Source organism: Schistocerca serialis, chromosome 8 (assembly GCF_023864345.2).
Source record: "Schistocerca serialis cubense isolate TAMUIC-IGC-003099 chromosome 8, iqSchSeri2.2, whole genome shotgun sequence".
In the NCBI taxonomy this organism is placed as follows: Eukaryota; Metazoa; Arthropoda; class Insecta; order Orthoptera; family Acrididae; genus Schistocerca; species Schistocerca serialis.
Genome location: NC_064645.1, coordinates 410,274,193 through 410,296,525, shown reverse-complemented (window position 1 = coordinate 410,296,525; position 22,333 = coordinate 410,274,193). Strand labels below are relative to the sequence as shown.

At 42.6% G+C, this 22,333-nt stretch overlaps 1 protein-coding gene across 1 annotated transcript in view; it reads left to right on the top strand.

Moving 5' to 3' along the window:
* LOC126416296 (cyclin-K) overlaps nt 1–21,508 on the top strand; it is a 73,185-nt gene extending 51,677 nt beyond the window's left edge. Inside the window, exons 7-8 of the mRNA XM_050083953.1 lie at nt 13,694–14,044; nt 18,840–21,508. Coding sequence (XP_049939910.1) covers nt 13,694–14,044; nt 18,840–19,222 — 734 coding nt within the window. The 3' untranslated portion in view covers nt 19,223–21,508. The remainder of the gene's footprint in view (nt 1–13,693; nt 14,045–18,839) is intronic.
* The last annotated feature ends 825 nt before the right edge of the window (nt 21,509–22,333 follow it).

Here is a 22,333-nt window from a genome sequence, read left to right as displayed (position 1 = left end):
CACGCAGACTTGCGATCTCACATTTAGTACCACGGTCGTCAGATCGGCCAGCGCAAAGATCGCCCGTTCAACCTCACCTCTTTCGCCTGCCCACTCTATGGCTCACCCTTCGTCGGGTTCTGCTAAATCTCGAGCCCAAAAGTCAGACGCTAAGTCTTCCAAAAAAGAGCATTCTCGTGAAGAGTTTTTACGTACTGCAACTTCACAACCATCGGTTCCTCCTTCATCTAAACATACCTCCAAGAAGGCTACGAAGAAACACAGTTCCTCTCCTTCTCCGCCAAGGCGTGTCCCATCTACAGCACCACCTGGCGGAAATCGCCCTCGGCCATCTTCTGTGTCGCCGAGGCGCACTGTTGGTGGCCGGTCAACTGGCCGATCGTTGGTGGCAGGAGCTGCTCCTGACCAACCTATGGATCAGGATCTTCTGCCTTCGACTGAATGCCATTCCATCCTGTCGGTCGCAAGCTCTGAGCAGTCGTTGAGTTGACAGCACCCTTGGTGACGTTCCTCCATTTTCTGTTCACCCTATGTCCATTATCCACTGGAATATCCGCGGCATTCGCGCCAATCGGGAGGAATTGTCGATCCTCTTACGATCCTACTCGCCGGTCATCTTCTGTCTTCAGGAAACAAAGCTGCGTCCCCATGACCGCTTTGTTCTCCCTCATTTTCAGTCCGTCCGATATGACCTCCCCTCTGTTGAAGGCACTCCAGCCCATGGAGGACTCATGATTCTGCTCCATGATACTCTCCATTATCACCCAATCCCCTTAAACACTTCGTTCCAAGCTGTCGCCGTCCGTCTTTCCCTTTCTGGATACACGTTCTCTCTTTGTACAGTATACATTCCATCGTCTACACCAATGGCACGAGCTGATCTCCTTCATCTTCTTGACCAGCTTCCACCCCCCTATTTGCTGGTTGGGGACTTCAATGCCCACCACCCGCTTTGGGGATCTCCACATCCTTGTCCACGTGGCTCACTATTGCTAGACGTCTTCCACCAAGCGGATCTAGTCTGCCTCAACACTGGGGTCCCTACATTTTTGTCTGCCTCCACGGCAAATTTATCCCATTTGGACCTTGCGGTCGGTACTGTTCCGCTAGCTCGGCGCTTCGAATGGTTCGCCCTTGATGATACACACTCGAGTGACCACTTTCCATGTGTTCTTCGACTGCAGCCTCAACTGCCATATATGCGCTCGCGACGCTGGAAGTTTGCCCAAGCCGATTGGACACTTTTTTCGTCTCTAGCGACATTCGATGACCGTCGCTTTCCCAGCGTCGACGATGAGGTCACACATTTTACCGACGTTATTCTCACAGCTGCGGAACGTTCAATACCACGCACCTCCGAATTGCCCCGGCGCCCCCCAGTTCCTTGGTGGAACGAGGCATGCCGTGACGCAATACGTGAGCGGCGACGTGCTCTTCGCATTTTCCGTCACCATCCAACTTTGTCCAACTGTATCCGATATAAGCAGCTCCGTGCGCGATGCCGTCGCGTCATCCGCGATAGCAAGAAGGCAAGCTGGAAATTCTTTACTAGCTCATTTAACAACTTCACTCCCTCCTCGGAAGTTTGGAGTCGGCTTCGACGGTTCTCAGGCGCGCCTAGTTTCTCCCCGGTCTCTGGGCTCACTGTCGCGCATGCTACCTTAGTGGACCCCGTCGCAATTTCTAACTCATTGGGTCAGCACTTTGCTGAGATTTCGAGCTCTTCAAATTACCCGCCAGCGTTTCTCCTGAAGAAACGTGCAGCGGAAGTGCGACATCTTGCTTTCTCCTCTCAAAATCGCGAAAGCTACAATACTGTTTTCTCCATGCGCGAACTCCAACATGCACTCTCTTCTTCTCGCTCCTCCGCCCCAGGACCGGATGGTCTCCATGTCCAAATGTTGCTGCATTTATCAACCCATAGCCTGCGTTACCTCCTTCGCCTTTATAATCGAATTTGGACCGACAGTACCTTTCCCAGGCGATGGCGGGAAGCTATTGTCGTTCCCGTTCCGAAACCTGGAAAGGACAAACATCTCCCCTCTAGCTATCGCCCCATTTCTCTCACGCGTAGTGTCTGTAAGGTTTTGGAGCGTATGGTGAATTACCGTTTAGCTTGGTGGCTGGAGTCCCGCAGTCTTTTAACACCAGCCCAATGCGGATTCCGAAAGCATCGTTCTGCTGTTGACCATCTTGTTGCTCTCTCCACTTATATCATGAACAATTTTCTCCGGAAACGCCAAACGGTAGCAATATTTTTTGATCTGGAGAGAGCGTACGATACCTGTTGGAGGACAGGCATCCTCCGCACACTGTTCTCTTGGGGCTTTCGAGGCCGGCTGCCCCTTTTTCTTCGCGAATTTATGGCAGAGCGCACATTTAGGGTGCGGGTGAACAGTACTCTCTCCCGTACTTTCTCCCAAGAAAACGGGGTACCCCAGGGCTCCGTGCTGAGTGTTGTACTGTTTGCCATCGCCATTAATCCAATTATGGATTGTCTCCTTCCTGATGTCTCGGGCTCCCTCTTTGTGGACGACTTTGCGATCTACTACAGCTCTCAACGGACCAGCCTTCTTGAAAGACGTCTTCAAGGATGTCTCGATCGCCTCCACTCGTGGAGCATCGAAACCGGCTTCCGTTTCTCACCCAGTAAGACCGTTTGTGTTAATTTTTGGCGACGTAAGGAGTTTCTTCCGCCCTCCTTACATCTAGGTCCTGTCAACCTTCCGTTTTCCGACGTCGCAAAATTCTTGGGTCTTATGTTTGACAGAAAACTGTGCTGGTCCTCCCACGTTTCCTATCTTTCGGCTCGCTGTCTGCGTTCCCTTAACACCCTTCGTGTCCTGAATGGTACCTCTTGGGGAGCGGACCGGGTGGTCCTTCTCCGCCTCTATCGCGCCTTAGTGCGCTCGAAATTGGATTATGGAAGCATAGTCTACTCCTCTGCTCGGCCGTCTATTCTTCGGCGTCTCGACTCTATCCACCACCGTGGATTACGTTTAGTGTCTGGAGCTTTTTACACCAGCCCTGTGGAAAGCCTTTATGCTGAGACTGCTGAACCTCCGCTGTCCAATCGGCGGGCAGTCCTTCTGAGTCGTTATGCTAGCCATCTGTCTTCCATGCCTGATAATCCAGCCTATAACCTTTTTTTCGACGAGTCCTTTGATGTCGGGTATGCAGGCCGCTCCTCCTCCCTACTACCCCCGGGAGTCCGCTTCCGTCGACTGCTCCATTCTCTTTCCTTCCGCTTTCCTAAAACCTTCTTGACAACTTGGGGTACAGCACCGCCTTGGCACCGTCCCCGGATCGACTTGCTCAGAGACCTATGTGAATTTCCCAAGGATGGTACCCCTACACTTGTTTACCGTCGGGCATTTGCTGCTCTATGTGCACAAATGACGGAAGCCACATTTATTTACACCGATGGCTCGAAAACATCGTTAGGTGTAGGGAGTGCCTATATTGTTGGCGACACCCCAAATCACTTTCGGCTTCCCGTCCAGTGTTCGGTTTATACTGCGGAGCTTTACGCTGTTCTCCAGGCTGTCCACTACATCCGCCGCCATCAGCGGATACAGTACGTAATCTGCTCAGATTCTCTCAGCTCTCTCCTCAGTCTCCAAGCTCTTTACCCTGTGCACCCTCTGGTCCACCGGATTCAGGACTGTCTGCGCTTGCTCCACCTGGGGGGCGTCTCAGTGGCGTTCCTCTGGCTCCCGGGACACGCTGGTATCTGTGGAAATGAGGCGGCCGATATAGCAGCCAAGGCTGCAGTCTCTCTTCCTCGGCCAGCTCTTCAATCTCTTCCGTTTACCGATCTACGGAGCGGTTTATGTCGCCAAGTTACTCATTTATGGCATGCGCATTGGTCAACACTTCCCCACAATAAATTGCGGGAAGTGAAAGCCGTTCCTTGCGCTTGGACCTCTTCCTCCCGAACGCGTCGTCGGGAGGAGGTAATTTTAGCCCGACTCCGGATAGGGCACTGTCTTTTTAGTCATCGACATCTTTTAAGCGGTGATCCTCCCCCACTCTGTCCCCACTGCTCTCAGCTGTGGACGGTCAGACACCTTTTAATTGAATGCCCCTATTTTAATCCGTTACGCTCCCGTCTACAGCTATCGCCTGATCTATCGTCGATTTTAGCAGATGACACGCGCTCAGCTGACCGCGTTCTACAGTTTATTAGAGACAGTGAAATGACGTCAGTCATTTGAAGCCTTTTTTTTGGGGGACAACCAACCCCTTTCTATAGTGGACTTTTAAGCATTCCTTCTGCCTTTAGTTTCTCAAATTTTCTGACTTTGTTTCCATTGCTGCTGTTTTTAATTTGGTTTTTTTCCTGTTTTCTACGTCACAGGCTGGGCGCTAATGACCATAGAAGTTTTGCGCCCTAAAACCACAAACAAAAAAAAAAAAAAAAAAAAAAAAAACTAACCCACTGCACCCACACTCTCTACCCAACAGTCTTCTCTTCCTCGCCCTGCACCCCCTCCCAGTCCATTCTTCCTCAACATGCACTGCACAAGCTCATCAGCTCAGATTCCTTTCTGTTGCCATTCCCTCCCACATTCCTATTCCACACACCAGCTCCCTCCTACTGAGCCATCATTCACCTCTCTCCATTCCTCCCTGCCTCTCATCTTCCACCTCTTTTCTCCTACCTCTATTCTCCTTCTAGCCACTCCACCCAACACAACTCCTCACCCCAGACCATCTGCCGAACTGCTGCCATTGTCCGTGTGGCTGGTACAATGTAGGAAGATTGCGTGCGTGCGTGCGCTTTCTGTAGTTCATTAAAGGGTTCACCTGAAAGCTAGCAAGGGTTTCATTATTTTTTGTGTACCAGTTAATGACAGTGTTTCTATTACCTGGTGAGTTGTTACTCCAAAGTTATTTACTTACAGTGTATCTACCTTGACGTGGTCGGTACGACCCAGCAGTGGTTTGAGAAAATTGAGGAAAAGCTACAGTGTGGAGAAATTTTAGGAGGAAATAAAGCAGCATGTGATGGCAGCTGGCAGGTCACTCCATTGTATAGCTGAGTAACAGAATCCAGTGCCAGGAGGAGACACTGCCTTAAACAGGGCGAATCACTTAAAACTTGCACCACAGATATAGCAAATATTGCAGAAATGGAAAGTGCTTCTGATTTGTGGTTTTCACAGAATGAATTGGTAGTTAGGGCTTCATATTGTTGGCCAGTAAACAGATTGTTGTAATATTTAGAAAGTGTATTTTTTTGAAATGGAATGATGCCTATTGATGATGATGATGTTGTTGTTGTTGTCTTCAGTCCTGAGACTGGTTTGATGCAGCTCTCCATGCTACTCTATCCTGTGCAAGCTTCTTCATCTCCCAGTACCTACTGCAACCTACATCCTTCTGAATCTGTTTAGTGTATTCATCTCTCGCTCTCCCTCTACGATTTTTACCCTCCACGCTGCCCTCCAATACTAAATTGGTGATCCCTTGATGCCTCGGAACATGTTCTACCAACCAATCCCTTCTTCTTGTCAAGTTGTGCCACAAACTTTTCTTCTCCCCAATCCTATTCAATACCTCCTCATTAGTTACGTGATCTACCCACCTCATCTTCAGCATTCTTCTGTAGCACCACATTTCGAAAGCTTCTATTCTCTTCTTGTCCAAACTAGTTATCGTCCGTGTTTCACTTCCATACATGGCTACACTCCATACAAATACTTTCAGAAACGACTTCCTGACACTTAAATCATTACTCGATGTTAACAAATTTCTCTTCTTCAGAAACGATTTCGTTGCCATTGCCAGTCTACATTTTATATCCTCTCTACTTCGACCATCATCAGTTATTTTACTCCCTAAATAGCAAAACTCCTTTACTACCTTAAGTGTCTCATTTCCTAATCTAATTCCCTCAGCATCACCCGATTTAATTTGACTACATTCCATTATCCTCGTTTTGCTTTTGTTGATGTTCATCTTATATCCTCCTTCCAAGACACTGTCCATTCCCTTCAACTGCTCTTCCAAGTCCTTTGCTGTCTCTGACAGAATTACAATGTCATCGGCGAACCTCAAAGTTTTTATTTCTTCTCCATGGATTTTAATACCTACTCCGAACTTTTCTTTTGTTTCCTTTACTGCTTGCTCAATATACAGATTGAATAACATCGGGGAGAGGCTACAACACTGTCTCACTCCTTTCCCAACCACTGCTTCCCTTTCATGCCCCTCGACTCTTACAACTGCCATCTGGTTTCTGTACAAATTGTAAATAGCCTTTTGCTCCTTGTATTTTATACCTGCCACCTTCAGAATTTGAAAGAGAGTATTCCAGTTAACATTGTCAAAAGCTTTCTCTAAGTCTACAAATGCTAGAAACATAGATTTGCCTTTTCTTAATCTTTCTTCTAAGATAAGTCGTAAGGTTAGTATTGCCTCAATTGTTCCAACATTTCTACGGAATCCAAACTGATCTTCCCCGAGGTCCGCTTCTACCAGTTTTTCCATTCGTCTGTAAAGAATTCGCGTTAGTATTTTGCAGCTGTGACTTATTAAACTGATAGTTCGGTAATTTTCACATCTGTCAACACCTGCTTTCTTTGGGATTGGAATTATTATATTCTTCTTGAAGTCTGAGGGCATTTCGCCTGTCTCATACATCTTGCTCACCAGATGGTAGAGTTCTGTCATGACTGGCTCTCCCAAGGCCATCAGTAGTTCTAATGGAATGTTGTCTACTCCCGGAGCCTTGTTTCGACTCAGGTCTTTCAGTGCTCTGTCAAACTCTTCACGCAGTATCTTATCTCCCATTTCGTCTTCATCTACATCCTCTTCCATTTCCATAATATTGTCCTCAAGTACATCGCCCTTGTATAAACCCTCTATATACTCCTTCCACCTTTCTGCCTTCCCTTCTTTGCTTAGAACTGGGTTGCCATCTGAGCTCTTGATATTCATACAAGTGGTTCTCTTCTCTCCAAAGGTCTCTTTAATTTTCCTGTAGGCAGTATCTATCTTACCCCTAGTGAGACAAGCCTCTACATCCTTACATTTGTCCTCTAGCCATCCCTGCTTAGCCATTTTGCACTTCCTGTCAATCTCATTTTTGAGACGTTTGTATTCCTTTTTGCCTGCTTCATTTACTGCATTTTTATATTTTCTCCTTTCATCAATTAAATTCAATATTTCTTCTGTTACCCAAGGATTTCTATTAGCCATCGCCTTTTTACCTACTTGATCGTCTGCTGCCTTCACTACTTCATCTCTCAGAGCTACCCATTCTTCTTCTACTGTATTTCTTTCCCCCATTCCTGTCAATTGTTCCCTTATGCTCTCCCTGAAACTCTCTACAACCTCTGGTTCTTTCAGTTTATCCAGGTCCCATCTCCTTAGATTCCCACCTTTTTGCACTTTCTTCAGTTTCAATCTGCAGTTCATAACCAATAGATTGTGGTCAGAATCCACATCTGCCCCTGGAAATGTCTTACAATTTAAAACCTGGTTCCTAAATCTCTCTTACCATTATATAATCTATCTGATACCTTTTAGTATCTCCAGGATTCTTCCAGGTATACAACCTTCTTTCATGATTCTTGAACCAAGTGTTAGCTATGATTAAGTTATGCTCTGTGCAAAATTCTACAAGGCGGCTTCCTCTTTCATTTCTTCCCCCCAACCCATATTCACCTACTATGTTTCCTTCTCTTCCTTTTCCTACTGACGAATTCCAGTCACCCATGACTATTAAATTTTAGTCTCCTTTCACTACCTGAATAATTTCTTTTATCTCGTCATACATTTCATCAATTTCTTCATCTGCAGAGCTAGTTGGCATATAAACTTGTACTACTGTAGTAGGCATGGGCTTTGTGTCTATCTTGGCCACAATAATGCGTTCACTATGCTGTTTGTAGTAGCTAACCCGCACTACTATTTTTTTATTCATTATTAAACCTACTCCTGCATTACCCCTATTTGATTTTGTATTTATAACCCTGTATTCACCTGACCAAAAGTCTTGTTCCTCCTGCCACCGGACTTCACTAATTCCCACTATATCTAACTTTAACCTATCCATTTCCCTTTTTAAATTTTCTAACCTACCTGCCCGATTAAGGGATCTGACATTCCACGCTCCTATCCGTAAAATGCCAGTTTTCTTTCTCCTGATAACGACGTCCTCTTGAGTAGTCCCCGCCCGGAGATCCGAATGGGGGACTATTTTACCTCTGGAATATTTTACCCAAGAGGACGCCATCATCATTTAATCATACAGTAAAGCTGCATGTCCTCGGGAAAAATTGATGTTAACAAACTAAATTAGAATGTCAGTGGCATTTGTTGCAAGATTCTAGTACCAGTCATTTACATGATATCATAGGGAGAGTGTTCTGGTTGACGGATTTGTTTATCATAGCACCATATTTTCCCTTCAACAGCATGTGTAGGCGGGATCATTTTTAAACAGAATAACACTCCTCCACACATTGCATAGCCAGTGAAGTGGCTGCTGCAGACATTTCGTAAATTCTAGAATAATCAGCTGTCATTTCAGCCTGACCATCCAGATCACTTGATATTAATCCATGTGACTTCTGGCTGTGGGGTTATCTGAAAGGTGATGCGTTCAGTGCTCCAATTATGAATGTAGCTTGATTGAAGATATGCGTTGTACAACAGATTCTCAATGTGATCCCCAAGACACTTAGTATGTTGTTTAACATGCTGTTTCTTGATTTCGACTTATGGCAGCAAACGGTGGGCAGTGTATTAAACATATCTTGTGCCCATCTCATGATAATTCAAAATAGATGTCATTTTGCTTTTTGTGTGGTTTTTGACCCCAGAACAATTAAAAACTGATGTTTTAGTTTTCATGCTGTTCTTGGCCTCTGGACAATTAAAAATCAGATTTTTTCCATCTGATGTGGTACAGCCTTGCCATGGTGGACAGACTTGCCTGACAAACAGTGGCACAACTGTTGACTGCCCAAGTTGTGCAGTCATGCACATGGAACAGTACTGATGGTGTAATGTGCAACTCGAGCCATAGTCATATTGCAGTTCATCTGTCCTCTTAATAATATGCTGTTTAAATTTGACATCATTCTCACCAGTGCTTCTCTTTCTACAGTGTTTCAAAACTGGAACTTTAATCATGGGTATCATGTATTTCTATTGGTGATATCCAGAACAGCTGTATGCTATGGTAAAGAAAGAACAGTGTTTGACAAGTATTACATTGCAATATGAAAAAATTGTTAAAGCCCTACTTCGGCTCACCCGTACCCTACATTACTAGTCAGACATCTTGTACGAAATTGAAGAGATGATTGTCCATCAGAGCTGAAACCACAAAATGATGATCCCTGTCTCCTGCACGTAGCCCTATCACAGTTGTGACATGCAGGTCGACAACGGTGACCTCTGCTACAGAGAGGGGAAGATCCAACTAAGACTGGCACATTTTGTCATGGAATCATTTGGTTGAAGTGTGAAGGTTACAGAAACTCCAGTAGTAGACTTTACGAAAGAGGTGTTGTGCATCACCGAGAGCCTTATTGTTGAAATTTGAAGAGAGCAGGTAGGGGGAAGAATCGGACAACATCTACATCTACATCTATACTCCGTGAGCCACCTTACGGTGTGTGGCGGAGGGTACTTATTGTACCACTATCTGATCCCCCCCTTCCCTGTTCCATTCACGAATTGTGCGTGGGAAGAACGACTGCTTGTAAGTCTCCGTATTTGCTCTAATTTCTCGGATCTTTTCGTTGTGATCATTACGCGAGATATATGTGGGCGGTAGTAATATGTTGCCCATCTCTTCCCGGAATGTGCTCTCTCGTAATTTCGATAATAAACCTCTCCGTATTGCGTAACGCCTTTCTTGAAGTGTCCGCCACTGGAGCTTGTTCAGCATCTCCGTAACGCTCTCGCGCTGACTAAATGTCCCCATGACGAATCGCGCTGCTTTTCGCTGGATCATGTCTATCTCTTCTATTAATCCAACCTGGTAAGGGTCCCATACTGATGAGCAATACTCAAGAATCGGACGAACAAGCGTTTTGTAAGCTACTTCTTTCGTCGATGAGTCACATTTTCTTAGAATTCTTCCTATGAATCTCAACCTGGCGCCTGCTTTTCCCACTATTTGTTTTATGTGATCATTCCACTTCAGATCGCTCCGGATAGTAACTCCTAAGTATTTTACGGTCGTTACCGCTTCCAATGATTTACTACCTATGGCATAATCGTACTGGAATGGATTTCTGCCCCTATGTATGCGCATTATATTACATTTATCTACGTTTAGGGAAAGCTGCCAGCTGTCGCACCATGCATTAATCCTCTGCAGGTCCTCCTGGAGTACGTACGAGTCTTCTGATGTTGCTACTTTCTTGTAGACAACCGTGTCATCTGCAAATAGCCTCACGGAGCTACCGATGTTGTCAACTAAGTCATTTATGTATATTGTAAACAATAAAGGTCCTATCACGCTTCCCTGCGGTACTCCCGAAATTACCTCTACATCTGCAGATTTTGAACCGTTAAGAATGACATGTTGTGTTCTTTCTTCTAGGAAATCCTGAATCCAATCACAAACCTGGTCCGATATTCCGTAAGCTCGTATTTTTTTCACTAAACGTAAGTGCGGAACCGTATCAAATGCCTTCCTGAAGTCCAGGAATACGGCATCAATCTGCTCGCCAGTGTCTACGGCACTGTGAATTTCTTGGGCAAATAGGGCATCTCATGAAATGACCATGACAAGAAAATTCGAGAAACTAAAGCTAATACAGAGATTGCGGACACTCATTCCTCCCATGTGCTACTCACGACTGGAACAGGGAAGAGAGTGGTGTGTGGATTATGATGTAGAAAGGATGTAAAAATCTAGACATTGATCACAGTGCTTCAGTGGGAATAACCCTGAATGTCACCATAACAATGAGGATCCGACAAAGGACCAGAATGTGAGGATTCTCATGCTACACCATATAAAAGACTGTCTTGCATGGAGAGGGAGTAATCTTGTATTCTGAATGTTGTCTGCTACAGTGTAGTGGTTAGTCACTGGCTGGCAATGTAGAGGTCATTGGTATAACTGCCACCTCCTCAAATTGTATATCATTCTGTATTTCTGAAAGTTTATGGGACTTGGAATGTTGTAATTTGCTATAATATTCTATGTATGTTTATATTTGAGCACTTTGCACTGAGGCAGGCAGTTCAGATCCACATAAAATTTTCATGTGTGCTAAATAAGCATGCTGACAATGTGAAGTGATAGTTCTTGGTTTACAACCCTGCTCTCATAATCAGTACTCAGTTGAGACATGGATATAATGTTTTGGAAATCACAGTGCTTTACCATGCGTAGTCATATTGGATATGGTTTGCCCTTGTGCCTGACCTCTGGATTGATTTACACACAGAGTTGTAAATGAACTTGCAATTTAAGGTGGGTTTCGAACTACGCAGGATTTGGCATTTGGCACGTTAGAAAATCAATGCTGGATGTGGAATAAGAGGTATGTAATAGAAAAATCAAAGAGCTGCATGGATATTGAACCCTGAATCATAGGATTTATAATCTGGTGCTTACCCACTATGCCACCAAGCAGCAGTGACATAGCTGATCAGCAACTGTGTGTGTGTGTGTGTGTGTGTGTGTGTGTGTGTGTGGTGGTACTGAGATGTGTCAACTTTTTTGTATCATACATTTTTCCATTCCTATAACTAAATTTCCGCCAGCACGACAAACACGTCGTCTGGTCAATAAAATGTTGCTGTAACTCTTCCACCGCATGACCCTGCAGTGGCTCAACAAGTTAATGATAGTCAGTGGTATCAGAAAATCAAAAAGTGCAACTGGCTGCATACTTACACCCATAGGGGAAAAAAGTAGTCGGACATTAGTGTAATTTTGCAATCTTTCAAAAGTACATACGCATCACACACAATTTCTCTTTGGATGAGTAGTTGCTTTCCCTTTTTTTCAATGCATTTTTAATTATGTGGTGCTACAGAAGACTGCTGAAGATTAGATGTGGAGAACATAATAGCTGATGAAGTACTGAATTGAGTCAGGGAGAAAAGAAATTAATGGCACTTTTTGACTAAAATGTGGGATAGATTGATGAACACTTCTTAAGGCGCTGAGGAATTATTAATTTGGTAGTGGAGAAAAGTGTCAGGAGGTAAATATGGGAGGAGGACAGAAAAACCTGAATGCAGGTTGCAGTAGTTAGGCAAAAATGAGAACTTGGACAGAATAGTGCAGAGATTTATATCAAAGCAGTTTTTGGACTGGCAATAACAACAACCACCTGTAAAATCACAACCACCTGTAAAATCACAACAGTGTGTGATATCCAGCAGTATGCAGTGGTAAAAGCTGCAGACTAGTAGTGTGTGTGTCCCAGGTTTGTATTTATAATGTAATATTTGAGTTCTACAAGATATGGGATGTTTTATGACATAATATTTGTATGATTTTGGAAATTTCAATGCTGTATCCACTTTCCATTTAGGGGCAGTTTATCTGGTCTGTGATTTGTGGTGGACTTAGTTATAAACATATTTCAGGTATGAAGTGTTGACTATCATTTTCTATCCTTCTCTCATCTTTATTTCCAGATTCTGGAAACTATAATAACAATATGATTCTGGACTGTTAGTCCATTGATTTCGGGTTCATTTGTCTCCTCCTCCTCCTCGCGCCCCCCCCCCCTTTTCTCTCTCTCTCTCTCTCTCTCTCTCTCTCTCTCCCCCCCCCCCTCTCTCTCTCTCTCTCTCCCCCCCCCCCTCTCTCTATCCCTCCCTCCCCCTACCCCCCCCTCTCCCTCCTTAATCAGCATTAGGGGCCAGTTATGCTTGCCCTTTGTGCCTGTAAGTTGTGACACGTTCTTTTTCATGTTTCCTGTACTTTCATTTTCATGATGATGAATTAATCTGTAATTTTTCAAAGCTAGAGATTAAGCTGTGTTTAAATTTATCTAATGGTTCATATTTAATAGATATAAGTCTTTCATCCCAAATATTGTTAAAATTTGTTTTCAATTTTCATTTTGAATAAATAATAGACCTTGCTCCAGTTGGGTATGTGTGCAAACAGGATACTTTACCTGAATTACACTCATATTTGATTCGGTGGTGTCAACCATGCTACTTTATCCCTGAAAAGCTAGACCATTCTGTACCATCCTGTTAAGTGCCCAGCTACATCAGTCATCATCCTGTTTAAGACAACTATATTACAAAGCCTGAATTATCTACAGAAAACATTTGTTCCTATGAGAAGGTTGGGCAGAGTCACTACATTTACTGATTTATGAATGGAGATATTTATCCTGACTTCAACAGGGGATACATTCGTAAATGTGCCCAATAATAATATACAATGCTCAGTCTGTGGAATAAGATTAGAGAAAAGAAAATAATGATCCATGAATTGACGTCTTAACTATCCACAAGCTTTGGTGTAAACTTGTTTATTACCCTCTGAGATCATAAGGTACCTGCAGACGAGACAAACAAGTGCTGGTGGCAGGAACGATATGAGATTTGTTGAAAAATAAGCAAGTTGGGAGTGTAAGAGGAAGCACATAGGAGGAATCGCTATATCTTAAATTTCTCGTTTAATTTCAAAATCTTTGAGAAAACTTTTCCATTATTACATTCTTTTTTTCTGTTTTTATAGACATTTGCCACCAGGTGCTTGACCTCTATTCAGCTCAGCCTCAAATGACAGCAGGTGACTCCCCTCCTCAGCAGCCACCACCACATCAACCATCTACTATTGCTGCTGTGCCTACAACACTGCCAGTTGTTGCACAGTTACCAGTTGCTGCTCAGTTGGCAGTAGCTGCACAATTATCAGCGAACACTGCTATACCGGGAGCTCAGCAGCCACCAGCAGCCCCACATGAGTTGGCAGCTGTTTTATCACCACACATTATGACTGGTGGCAGGCATCGTACTGGAGCAAGTGGGCTTACTCTTGACCGGCGAGTTCTCTCGCCTGCATCACCTGTGGGACCGCCTGTATCAGGTATGTAACAATCCTCTTGTCACATTATAATGTGCTTGCTAACATTTAAATCGTAAAACAGGAGTGTTCATGCTAGCATTCTTTTGAGCTGCGTGATTTGCTTTTGCTGTGTGGAGCAGGCACTGGGAGTGGAAGTACTCCCTGCTAGAAGGAACATCATGAAGTAATAGGTGTGTCTCATCAAATTCGATGCACTGTGATCCGAAGTTCATGCTATTGCCAGTGGTGGTGTTGTAAATTAGACAGTTGCTGCAATGTTTCCATCTCTGTTTATTTTCTTTGGCCGGCTGGTGTGGCCGTGTGGTTGTAGGCGCTTCAGTCTGGAACCGCGTGACTGCTACGGTCGCAGGTTCGAATCCTGCCTCGGGCATGGATGTGTGTGATGTCCTTAGGTTAGTTAGGTTTAAGTACTTCTAAGTTCTAGGGGACTGCTAACCACAGATGTTAAGTCCCATAGTGCTCAGAGCCATTGAAACCATATTTTCTTTGCCTTGAGTAGGTCCCTCGGTTTTGGAAATGATTGAGTCATTCCCAAAACAAATTTCAGATGATAATATGCTATGGAACACTTCAGCTTACTGTCCTGTGTTTCCACAAGGGAAAAGTGTATGCTGATGTGAATAATTTAAGCATTCATGTTGCATGTCCATGAAGTTGAGATATATTTCTGTGATAAATGTTTGTAGAAACCACTTAGTCTTTCTGGTCTTATATTTATCTTTCAATTCCCTATCACTCTATAGTTCAATGAATTTCATTCATAATATTTACAGAATAGATTTCTGCTGTGTATGGCGTAATGAAACTTGCTAACTCAGTTTCCAAAGATGATTTTCTTTACCTTATTTCTAATTTGGTATTGAACATACACAGATCCTCCTGTGTAGCACTAAAAATAGGTGGCATTGAAGGTCTGCCATAAAGCAACTTGCTTAGTTTGTCTTCTCATGTGACACTGATGACTTGGACCTGTTGCTCCATTTACCTTGGCTGGCTCTGTACTCCCAGTCAGCCTCACTAAACGGGCTTATCCTTGAAAGCACACCAACTTGGTACTTTTCTCTCCATAATCTACATGTGTAGGCTAAGAGGTGCTAAATGGTAGTGACACTTGTGTTGAGTGGTGGTGACACCAGGTTGCTGAATTACTGTTTCGTCTGTGTGACCAGTCTGCTACTGGAAGCTGTGTCCAATGGCCACATTTGGAAGCAATGATGGAATGAACTGTTGCAGATAATTACTCAGATGGTAGAAACCACCCTAACAGTAACTGCAGGGTACACCTACACACTGAGGCAATCAAATGATGATGAGGTAAAGTGCTCAGTACTGGCCAACACAATGCTGTATTCGGCTCACCTAGAGTGTTCGGTACTCTGTTCTACTTGAGGTCTCCCATATCTCCCTAACAGCTCATCAGCTGCTTCAGTTGACAGGAGAACTCTGTATCGAGGATACCAAAATGCCTTTTTGATCACAAAAGTGAATGCTGAAACAAAAACTGGTATTCTTTCTGCTTAGTCGACTTTCTTGGTCCAGAATACATTTCTTCCTTAATGACTTTTATTTTCTGGATTTGTTTCTGTCTCTAAATGCTGAATATTTTGTGCTTCAATCACTGATTGTTTACTGGCATGTATCAGAAGATATCATTTTGTAAATTTTAAGCTTAGTTGTGATATTTGATTTGTTCCTTACGGGTAACACATCAGTGAAGTTGTTATATATACTGTGTTAAAATTGACCACACAGTATCTCAATATAGTGGAACCTTAATGGAGGAGGAGGAGGAATTTATCATTGTCATTGCAGTTTTCAGTCCCCAAAAACATGTACCCTTTCAAACCCTTGAGTCTTCCAACATTTGTTGTAACTGTATGTCACATAAAAACGAATACTACATATATTTTTGATAGTCTTTTCTGCATGTATGAAAAAGTTAAAACTGGAGCAATACTTTTCAGCATCTTATACTCTCGTCAATGCAATATAACCACTTGTTACAGTGCCCTGGTTTGCCACTAGTGCTTTCTGCATCTGCTTAATATGACCTTCCTTTTTTTAGTCATTTCATTGGAACTTTGAATAACTGATGCCCCAACAGCAATTTTTGTTTATGGTTTGTTGCAGATTCCGGTTCTGTATTATCTCACTTAGATATTAGTATAGGAATCAACAAATGCTCAAGGCTTTCTATTAGGACAGCAAAAATAGTTAGTATCGTGTATAAAATAGTCATATACATACATGTAATGTAGGGTTAGTAATGTGCATTCTTGCCTATTACATATTATACCTACTTGAGGTTGTGAATATGAATAATTATTCTGTAATGGTATCATTGTATGGCATATCTTTCTGAAGTGGGACTGTCTTTACATAATGCTTTGAAAGTTGTTTATTATGAATGTATTGAAACTTAAAAAGAACTAACATATTTTGTGTATGGGAAGTATTCTATATAAACATGCAGTCCATATAATTGCATCCTCCCTTCATGACTTTATTCAATCCCCAGCCTTAGCATTAAAGAGCTTCCTGCTGTGGATAATGGCCTGTGTGTGAATGTGTAGCTCAGCAAGAGAACTGTTAGCCCACTGGAATTTACTGTGCTGGGACTGAGGCTCTGCATCTCAGAGTCTCAAACAGGTTACACCTGTTTGTGGGTTCACTACTGTTATATAATACATCAAGGCACCTACAGTGAAGATCTTTTCATCTCGAAAGAATTGAGCTGCCCATTTTCATATATAATCCAATACTGTAACAAATTCTGATGAGGAAATGTTTTTATCTTTAGTGTTTCTAGAAACATTTACTACATTTAAAATCAGTTCTGCACAAGAAGATTAAAAACAACTTTAGGATTGATATTCCAAAATCCTTTTAAATTGTAGTTCAACAGGCTACTTTTAACTGAAGGCTGTTTCTTGGCTGGATCAGTACCATTGTGTGTACACTAGTGCCAGGAAGTGTGTTTCCTAAGGAGAAAATCACGTTTCGCACCTGTGGTGTAGGGGTAGTCTTTGATTAGTAATCAAAAGTTCCTGGACCCTGCTTAAATATTGAATAAAAATCATCAGAAATGGTGACCGAAGACTTCTAGCATAAGAATTCACCCTCATTCTGCAAGTGCCCTTGTCATAGAGGGTGGAGAAATGGAGAGGTTCAGGGCACTCTCTTGCACTTAAGAGTGGGGCACTGCCTCTAACAGTGGAACAATCAGCAATGATCAATGGCATGAGGATGCCGAAGGCAATGGAGACCACTGCATTAAAGACACACAATGCACATCCACAGGAAATAGCCTGTAATTGAAAAAGTGTCTTGATGATCTCTCAACTGGCAAAAGATTCCAGATTAGTCGTCCATTCGGATCTCCAGAAGGTGACTGCCAACGGGGATATGACCGTGAGAAAAAGATTGAATAACCAATGAAAGGGTAACATTCTAAGATTTGGAGTGAAGAATGTCAGAAGTTTGAACATGGTTGGGAAGTTCACAGTCTGAAAAGGAAAATGCTAAGGCTCAATTTAGACATAGTGGGTGTCAGTAAAGTGAAATTGAAAGAAGACAAAGCTTTCTGGTCAGACAAGTATAGGGTAATACCAACAGCAGCAGAAAATGGTTTAATGGGAGAAGGATTGTTATGAGTAGGAAGGTAGGGCAAAGAGTGAATTACTGTTTACTGTTCAGCGATAGGATTGTTCTCATCAGAATCAACATATACAATAAGTACAAGAATCAAGAGGGAACAATAAGACTGGAAGGCCAAGAATGAATTGCTTGGATTAGAGGTAAGCAGGGAGGTAGTCTTTCGCCCTACTGTTCAATCTGTACATTGAAGAAGCAATGATGGAAATAAAAGAAAGGTTCAAGAATGGGCTTAAAATCCAGTGTGAAAGTATAGCAATGATAAGACCCTCTGATCACATTGCTGTCCTCAGTAAAAGTGAAAAAGAATTATAGGATCTGAACAGTCTGAGTACAACATATGAATTGAAAGGCAAAAGTATGAGAAGAACTGGAAATGAGAGCAGTGAGAAATTGAACATCAGATTTGGTTATCACAAAACAGACACATTTAAGGAATTCTGCTACATAGGCAGCAGTATAACCCATGACAGATGGAGCAAGGGGGACAAAATAGCAGACTAGCACTGGTAGAAAGGGCTGTTCTGGCCAAGAGAAGACTACTAGTGTGAAACATAGATCTAACTTTGAGGAAGACATTTAGAAGAATGTACTTTTGGAGCAGTGTTGTATGGTAGCTGAAACATATATTGTGGGGAAAACCTGAACAGAAGAGAATCAAAGCATTTGAGATATGGTGCTACAGAACAATGTTGAAAATGATGTGGACCAATAAGGTAAGGAATGAGGAAGTTAACTGCAGAATTGGTAAGGAAAGGAATATATCCAAAACACTGACAAGAGGAAGGGACAGGATGATAGCACAACTGTTAAGACATCAGGGAATAACTTCCATGCTACCAGAGGGATGTGTAGAGGGTAATAACTGTAGAGGAAAACATCCAGCAAATAATTGAGGATGCAGGTTGCCTGCTCCGAGACGAAATGTTGGTACAGGAGAGAGGTTCATGGCAGGCTGCAGCAAACCAGTCAGAAGACTGAGGACTCGGGTATGTCAGTAACCAAATTTGAATTAAATTCATCTTCAGGCTAACTGTCACATCCTCTAGAAACATTCTTTTTGAAACAGCATTTCTAATTTCAGTATATTTGAAGCATCTAACCACTACGATAATGAGAAACTTTCCTAATTATTTTTCAGGTATTCCACCAAAAGTCCTGAACAGCATTGCAGAGACAAGGGTAACTCCTAATGGCAATAACGAGACCATTATCCCAGGCCTTGGAGGGCCATTGCAGCCAGACGAGTCATCTGTTCAGTCATACCCACAGTATCCGCCACCTGCAACTGCAGTGCTGCCACCTCAGTACACTGCGGCTACAATTGCTCCACCTGCTGCAGCTGCCTTCCCACCTACTTACACTACTCCAGCACCACCATCTGCTGCTGCTGCCTATACTAATGCAAGCAACAGTGGGCAACCGTTGTCTTCTTCAAACGTTTACCATTCAACTAACTCAGCTGCTGCACCTAGCTACCCACCGTCTGCACCAGACTGGAGACCAACTAGTGGATATGTATGATCGAGGAGCAGGCGCCGTGATGGTCGGCGCCACAAAAAGTCTCAACGTTCTACTGAAGTCCCAGTAGTACCTGTCACACTGTAGAACTCTCTGTTCACTGTAATAGATGGTCGTATTATTATTGGTTTTTTCCATCTACATTTCTAATTTTTTATTCATTTCTTCATATATTGCACATTATTTTGACACTAAGTACAAAGTACAGGGAGTTCTTTGCATGACTTTTTGGCACCTTGCCATTGATTTTGTATTTCAATCTATGTTTCAACTTTAGCATATTTAATTTCGGTAACAAGTATACATTTAGTATTGATGTCTGGGTGATTTTCATAAATTAAACCTTGCAATCATTGTACTGACTTATAAAGACTGTCAATTTCAGCACCACAATGATCAACTCTGCTGCCTGTGATGTGTGATAAGCAAATTTCTTAGTTGTAAGGAAGCAGTATTTTAGGTTCAGAATTGTCAGAGAGAGAGAGAGAGAGAATTGTATACAAAATCTCTTAATTACAGTGTTCTTAGACGGAATGAGTTATTATGTACTGCCTAAAGTGCGTGGATTATGGCATACATATAATCAGTCTTCTTAAGTTTTCATTAATTGTTTGCTTTGCTTCACTATTAACAATTCATCCCTTAAACTATTAACAGCTGATTATTTCTTTGAGCATTGAGCATCAAGCACAGAGTATTTAATACATTTATTTTGAAGTTATGAAATTATGTTTTTAAACGTCAAGCTGGATCCTTTGCTGTAACCTGAATTGTTTCATTTTATTTCTGAGGTGCATACTTCAAACTTTATTCTGATTTTCCTTTGGGGACCTGCAGGCGGTAAAAATATTGTATAGTTGGTTTTATTGTTGTCAAGACCTTCATTGATACTCAAGCAGTCAAGTTAGTTTTTGTTAATTTGATATAGTGTATCCTGTTGGTATTGACCATTAAATGAATTGTGTGTTTGAAGTGTGTAGTGTATTTCCAATGACATTTACATTTATGACATATCAGAAGCTGTTCAGTAATCTCATATTGAGATTCTGGCGCTGATAAATAGTAAATTCTTTTAGAAGCTGTATCAGCAAGGCACCACTAGCATCTTTTTGTACATTACCTGTAAAGCAAAGATATAGCAAGACCAGCAGTAAATGGTAGACTGGCTACATGATCCATGTTGCTTTATTTTCATCAGCAGTGTGAAACAATTGGCTTTCTGTTAAAGCAGTCCACTAAGCTGTGTGTGGCCTGGTTTCAGTAAATTTTCCCTCCAGTCGACAGTTTCTATATTGGAAACAATGTAAGACAAGTTGTAGTTGTATGCTGCACTTGTCAAAGATTGTATATAATACTTCATCTAATTGTAAGACTGAAGACTGATTTGTTTTTCAGATGTTCCAAAATAAATGTGCCATTTTCTGAAGTATGTTTTTTGTGTCCATTTAAACCCTGAAATTCACGTGTAGTTGAAGTTATCAATTATATGATGGAATTTTATGAAGACAGAAGTGAGACACTTGCCACACCTTTTTTTTTCCAATAACAGTAAAAAGAATATATTCTTAAAGACTCTTTGTTGTGTCTAGACAAGACAGCCTAGACACAATGAGAGGAAGCCGAAAGGCACGCGCAAAGCTAAAGCCGGATGGCGTGAGGTCTGAAACAGGATACGTAATGAATGCTATAAAGAAAAGTACGTAGCTTCTGGAATACTTAACTTTAATCCATCCTTTTGGTACATCTGGAGATTGTGGCGATACAAGTGAGACTCTTTAGATACATGCAATGTTACTAATGGTACCTTGCTAGGTCGTAGCCATTGACTTAGCTGAAGGCTATTCTAACTATCTGCTCTGCAAATGAGCGAGGAATCGTCACTGTGCATCGCTAGCTATGTCGTCCGTACAACTGGGGCGAGTGCTAGCCCGTATCTCCAGACCTGCCTTGTGGTGGCGCTCGGTCTGCGATCACACAGTGGCGACACGCGGGTCCGATATGTACTAATGGACCGCGGCCGATTTAAAACTACCACCTAGCAAGTGTGGTGTCTGGCGGTGACACCACACTCTTCATCTTGACAGCTGATGACAAAAACTTAGACAACATTGAGAGTAATAACTTACAAAATCATATTACGCATTGGCTTAAAGGTTTGTATTTGTTTTTTGTAATTATGATGGTAGTAGCTTAATTATGTGGATGTATGGGGTGTGTTGAAAATTAATGCCTCTGAATTTTTTATGTGTAAATTGTTAAAGCTTTTTAAATAAAACAAATTTATTAACATTTTATGTGTATTCTTCATACCTGCTTATCTATTTCTCAACATAGTCATCCTGGCAATGAACACATTTCTCCCAAAAAGAAACCATGCGTTCACCGCGATGTCGCCAAACACAGATTCGACCATCATGATGCTGTAAACAGAACCTGGATTCATCTGAAAAAATGACTTTTTGCCATTCATGAGGTTCGTCGTTGAGTACACCATCGCAGGGGCTCCTGTCTGTGATGCAGCATCAAGGGTAACTGCAGCCACGGTCTCCGAGCTGATAGTCCATGCTGCTGCGAACGTCGTCAAACTGTTCGTGCAGATGGTTGTTGTCTTGCAAACGTCCCCAGCTGTTGACTCAGGGATCGAGACGTGGCTGCACGATCCATTACAGCCATGCGGATAAGATGCATGTCATCTCGACTGCTAGTGATATGAGGCTGTTGGGATCCAGCATGGCGTTCCATATTACCCTACTGAACCCACCGAGTCCATATTCTGCTAACAGTCATTGGATCTCAACCAACACGAGCAGCAATGTCACGATACGATAAACTGCAATCGCGATAGGCTACAATCCGACCTTTATCAAAGTCAGAAATGTGATGGTACGCATTTCTCCTCCTTACACGAGGCATCACAACAACGTTTCACCAGGTGACCCCGGTCAACTGCTGTTTGTGTATGAGAAATCGGTTGGAAACTTTCCTCATGTCAGCACGTTGTAGATGTCGCCACCAGCACCAACGTTGTGTGAATGCTCTGAAAAGCTAATCATTTGCATATCACAGCATCTTCTTCCTATTAGTTAAATTTCATGTCTGTAGCATGTCATCTTC